Genomic DNA, 5,549 nt, shown 5'->3' on the forward strand with positions numbered 1-5,549 from the left:
TACGCTCTGATTGGTTCAATAGAGGATAAAATAAATATGATTTTCAATATTCATGGCACCACCCCGTGTTTTAGCAGGTAGGCTTCTAGGATTGGTAAATTCGCATGAGGTAATGAGCGCAGCACGCGAAAATGACGATAGTTTTCAATTATTTTATGGATTCACTTCCACTTTGGATGCCACTCATAAGACACTCACTATTAATACTTTTAAGGATTATAAAAGAGACTGTTATTACGCTTCGAACAGCAAATTACACGGTAGCTTTCACGAAAATGCAGAGCTGTGTGGGACGCTGACATTCAGTTCTTTCCTGAAACCATAGATGTTCGCGCGCTTGTTTCGTGACCCATCTCAAGCGAATAATGAAAGTTTATTAGTGATAATCACGAAGTAAGGAATGGCGGGAAGAAGTCGATTAACAGAAAAGTACTGTTATGCATAATTTTATGCTTGGTTTTGGTTTGAAGTGTTTTTACTTTGATTTAATGCATTTCAAGTCAGCTTCCCAGTTGTGTGTGAAAAAAATTATAGAAAAATGAAAAGTTGAACTGTTTGCTCACTTGGTTGACTATCGGAACACTATGCAGGAGGTCGAGGGATCAAAAACTCCGGTCACACCAACACTCAGGGCCATAAAACATCTCAGGAGGAAGTGCTACCTTAATTCGAAATGACATCTACAAATGATTCACTTTCTAGTCTTCTCAGTTAATAAGGATGATAAACTGTAGGTCCCGTCTCACAACATTTCGATGTTCATAACCAAAAACATTAAAAGCTCATTATTTCAGGTAGGACACTACTGGGATATAGGAACCGTTGGTACTATCAAGCAAAGATAAAGGATACCGAAACACAAAGATGGCTAAGTGAGATAAATAACGAAAGTACAAGATTTTAACCAAAACAACAAAATGAGAACCTACCGAAAATTCAAAACGATAGACCATTACAAATGCGAAGATTACCTCCTCAAGGTCACCAAGTCATTTATTCGAATTCTTGGAAAAAGAGTATGGATAAAGAACACGCAGAATTTCACCAAACGAAATATTTTTTTCCAATAAATCCCTCCAGTGGAAATGCTCAAATTAAAAGATTAATAGCGAAAAATGTGTTCTATTCGATTGCTTTATTGCAAGAAAGGACAAAAAAGACAAGAGGTGAATTCTTATATCTATGTCTAATTATCTGTATATTACCTGTTGTCTAACTGACAGCTATATTATAACTTTAAGTTATTTGGAGAACGTCGATGTACTTGTTGCACAAGACGCAAAATAAGCAGTGTCTGTCTGCACGTCTGTCGGTCTGTAACCATGTGGGACGTAAAAGATCCCACACACTGTTCGCAAAGAGTAGGGCACAGAGTTCTTGGTGTTGTGGTCTGTTCCCCGTGGTATACCTCGGGGATACTAGCTACACCGAGCTACTCTCAAATAAGAGGGTAAATACATTTATGATGAGTAAGAGTCTGAGTCAAAGTGTCCCGTAGTATGAGATCTTTTCACTCACTTTGATTCTTGCAAATGAGTACTACTTCTACGGACTACGGACCGATCGTCAACTAAGGGTGCGTTCCATTGACCCTATTCCGGAATAAGAATACTTGGAGTGATGATTTAAAACAGTATGTCTCGCGTTTTGAAGCAACAAGGTTAATAAAGATATGTTTAAAATAGCATTTTAGCAGGTGTTTGACAATTTTAATGTGAATCTCCGGAAAAACGAAGGACTTCTATCTTCTATTCCACGTATTCCTATTCCGGAATACGGTCAATCGAACGCGCCCTAAGTGAAATGATAGAGGAACGAAAACCACATATTAAAACTGCGAGTGTTAAACGACTTTCTGGATAATTACAGTTAATGAAACATCTCTAGCGGTTGCAAAGAAGCCTGCAAGAGACTTTAACGGGACTCAAATCGATGAAGGCGAAATTGCGATGCACATTGCTTTACCACCGGGCAGTCAATGAATGAATGAATGAATGAACGAACTTTGAGTGTCGACTGTATTTGGCGCTGGGGCAATATTTGGGAACACTGTAGAGATATCAAATCAAGTATTGGTTTTTGAGGAGATGGGAAAACCGGAGAACCAGAAGGAAAACCTCTCCAGAGTAGAGAACCAACAAGCTCAACCCAAATGTGACGCCCAGCTTCGGAGTTGAACCCGGGCCACGTTGGTGCTCTCACCACTGTCAAGTACGAGTTGGTAAAGCATAAGAGATGAAAAATGATCGAGAGGATATAATAAAGGAACAGAGGATGTGAAACCCTAATCTCAAAGCGGAAGATCTTCGAACTTAATGAAGCAACTTTGGCACTTGCAAAAAAAAAATTAAAATGAAGGCTCAAACGGGAGAAGCCTAGATACCTTTCAAGCTTTTTTCCCTCTGCTGAAGTTGAATTATTGACTGCGATGATTTCAGTTCCGCTTAGAACATTCAAAACTCTTAAACATGAAAAGTGCTAACTGCGCGCAAGGATTCGGTTCAATGGTTTTGCTTTTCACGACTAAACCTACCGCTAGAAAAAAACTGGCCCCAGTTCTTCTTAGGCCTGATACTTTAATGCAGTGGATGTCACTATCCAGAGCATAAAATATACTCCACTTTAAACCAAGGTTTCGCACACGCTTTTACGTGAGCAAATAATGAAATCTCTGCACAGGTTCAAATTTATATTTTCTGGTACAGCTAAAAAGGGCAAAAGTGCCCTTTAGTGACCTTGTGCTATTCTATACCACATGTGTTAGATCCATCCTAACTTACGCAGTACCTGTGTTCCATCATGCACTACCGTAGTATTTGAAAATCGAACTGGAGCGCACCCAGAAAAGAGCACTGGCAATCCGGCATCTGCCCTAGTATTGCGTACAACGACGCTCTAGATTTTCTTGGTATTCCAAAGATTACTACTTATAATGAAGCTATATGCGATAAGATGTTCGACGCCATAGTAAAAGACAGTGATAACCGTTTAAATAAGCTGCTCCCTCCCAAGAACAATTCAATGCTTTCTCTTAGGCATAACAGATATTTTTCTATACCAAAGTGGAAAACCGACCGTTTCAAGAATACATTTATTATAACCTCCAGTCTTAAAAGAAACAATGAACATTGACTTTAACATTGATATTTTAATTGGATTTATAATCAACACAATTTATACTTAGTTTTGTAATTTTATCTATTCTAGTTTTATGAATATGTAATTCAGCCTTCACGGACTGCCATTTATTCAGTCAATAAACTATCTAAATCTAAAAACCGAAAGTGTTGGATACCGACTTATCAACTGTCTTCAGGCCTTGTAGTTGAACAACTGGGACTGAGCTTTTACTGCATATATTAGGCACGACGAAAAACAAAATGGGCTATATTACAATGACTCAGGAACAGAGGATACAATTGATGTAGACGGCCAGACTAGCTCACCGTATCTGGCGTCAAAGTAAATATAACGGAGAATGTTAATTGAAAGGAAGCCACCAAAATGACCAATTTGGCTTTAAAACACATTTTATTAATATAATCTTTACTACCCTATCATGCAAAGATTTCTATCTTGAACAATAAACTTGGGTGAAAAAACAGAAGAGATATCTTGTTGGGTTTAAAAAAAGGGGTTAATGTACAACTTTAACGGGGGTTGTGTGCATAGTTTGAACAGAGGGTCCACGCGATGTCCTCGTGCTGCTAGTTGTGCGGGTTGGTGGTGCACGCTGACCATGAGGGTGGCGAACTGGAGGTGCCCCCGAAATGCCTTGCTCTGACGAATGCTTCTGAATGAGAACTGAACTAACTGGTCCTTGGCTGCCGACGAGACCTACAATACAGAAAAAAAAGCAGCAAATCATTTACACAGGCGAATATCGCAAAGTGTTAAATTCACAATTCAAATTCACCGAGCTGGCCAAGTGTGTGGATAATTTAACGTCCAATAGAATTTTATGAACAAGGGCCGCGAGACGTGGCCTACGGTTGATAGTCCTTATTCAAGAAGAATTGAAAGTCCAACCACTTGAAGATTTAATCATTAATTTAAGGCATCACTTTCTCCTCTGTTATATTGAGATTCTTAGTGCTGTTCGACAGGGGTGCGAAAACGCGACCTCCCACACGAGAATCAAATTGAAGGTGCTCTTCTCTACTGGTGGACGGTCTATGGCTCAGTACATGCAATAATTAAAAAACTACAGTTCTGATAGTGACATTCTATCTTATGACTTGCACACAATGATTGTGGTTATCACCTGCACCTCCCCTTTGATTCTGAATATCTGATCGGCACACAGCTTTAACTGTAACAGTCTTTCCGCCCTGATGCCCTGGTCTTTCTGTCGCTGGTCTTTGCCTGGGTAAAGCATGAGAAAACGACTGGTGTTGAGTGACATCCGATGGCCCAGATGTCGTGACAGTCGGCAAAGGAGGTTGATGACGCGGTTGGTCTTCTGCGTCTGCAAGAAAAACATGGCTCAGCGTATAGCAAATATACAACACAAGAAAGCAAAGAAATGAAATGAAAAGTTGTGACAGCTCAACGTCCCATTAAAAGTATTTCAAAATGCAATACGTTGGGATGTCTACCTCAAAGAGATTTATGTGGAATGGAACACGGCCTTAACGCGAGACGGTTTCACTGACACATAAGTCTTTTGAGGTAGTATGTTTCTACTATTCGTGGCATTAGATTGTACCTGACAAGATTCCGCCTCTGCCGTTCGCAGCAGCAGCCGCCGCAGGTGGGGGTGGCCTTCTTCCACCCTCTTCTCCTTCTCTAAACATACTCATGGCTTCTAAATTCAGAGCACACACTCCCCTCATGAAAGCTTTTTTCATGGTTTCTTCATATCTCTCCCTCTCAGCGTGAAGACGGGCAATTTCATTCCGCGCCATCTCCAGCTCACGTGTTGCCTATTAAATGGCTCAAAACATAAGCTGTCGAACTAATTTCAAAGTATCTTCCCCTCTTTTTAGATCACAGTTTCATGTTTGAGTATGCTTCGAAAATCAGAGCAAAGAGCAACACACGAACACAGATGTTTATGGAACGGTTGCCAGTGCTTGCTTACTCTTCCTTGAATAAACCCTATGCTTTAAATAAACCCTTTGCAGCTGGGCTGCAAAATGTGATAAACCCTTTGCAGCTGGACTGCAAAACATTTTATGGTAAATGTAAACAAAATTCAGTTTTGGTACGAGCTTCAGGACAACTGGCGGCTTATAGGGAGCTGATGCCCTTAAACGTCAATTTACTTAACATTCACACTCCGTTAAATTGAAGAAAAAACTGACGACAAGGGGAAAATTCAGACAACAAAACACAGTCACACAAATGCCATCATAACGGTTACATTTGGAGCAAAAAGGTCGCAAGAGAAAGAAAAAGCCAGTTGTCTAAAACTTAGTTTCAATCAACTTAACTACATCATGGTTCTAAGGAATGAGTACTTCTCCATTACACTAAACGTACCGTTTGAAGACGATTTTCGTAATCTTCGGTCAATTTGACACACACATCTTGAGCTTTCGCCTGTT

General features: G+C 40.0%; 1 protein-coding gene across 1 annotated transcript in view; it reads right to left on the minus strand.

Moving 5' to 3' along the window:
• Positions 1-3,128: 3,128 nt before the first annotated feature.
• LOC138008280 (centrosomal protein POC5-like) overlaps positions 3,129-5,549 on the minus strand; it is a 20,793-nt gene continuing 18,372 nt past the window's right edge. The window contains exons 7-10 of the mRNA XM_068855565.1: positions 5,485-5,544; positions 4,709-4,925; positions 4,265-4,468; positions 3,129-3,837 (exon numbers count right to left, since the gene is read on the minus strand). Coding sequence (XP_068711666.1) covers positions 3,638-3,837; positions 4,265-4,468; positions 4,709-4,925; positions 5,485-5,544 — 681 coding nt within the window. The 3' untranslated portion in view covers positions 3,129-3,637. The remainder of the gene's footprint in view (positions 3,838-4,264; positions 4,469-4,708; positions 4,926-5,484; positions 5,545-5,549) is intronic.

Source organism: Montipora foliosa, chromosome 6 (genome assembly GCF_036669935.1).
Source record: "Montipora foliosa isolate CH-2021 chromosome 6, ASM3666993v2, whole genome shotgun sequence".
Taxonomy (NCBI): domain Eukaryota; kingdom Metazoa; phylum Cnidaria; class Anthozoa; order Scleractinia; family Acroporidae; genus Montipora; species Montipora foliosa.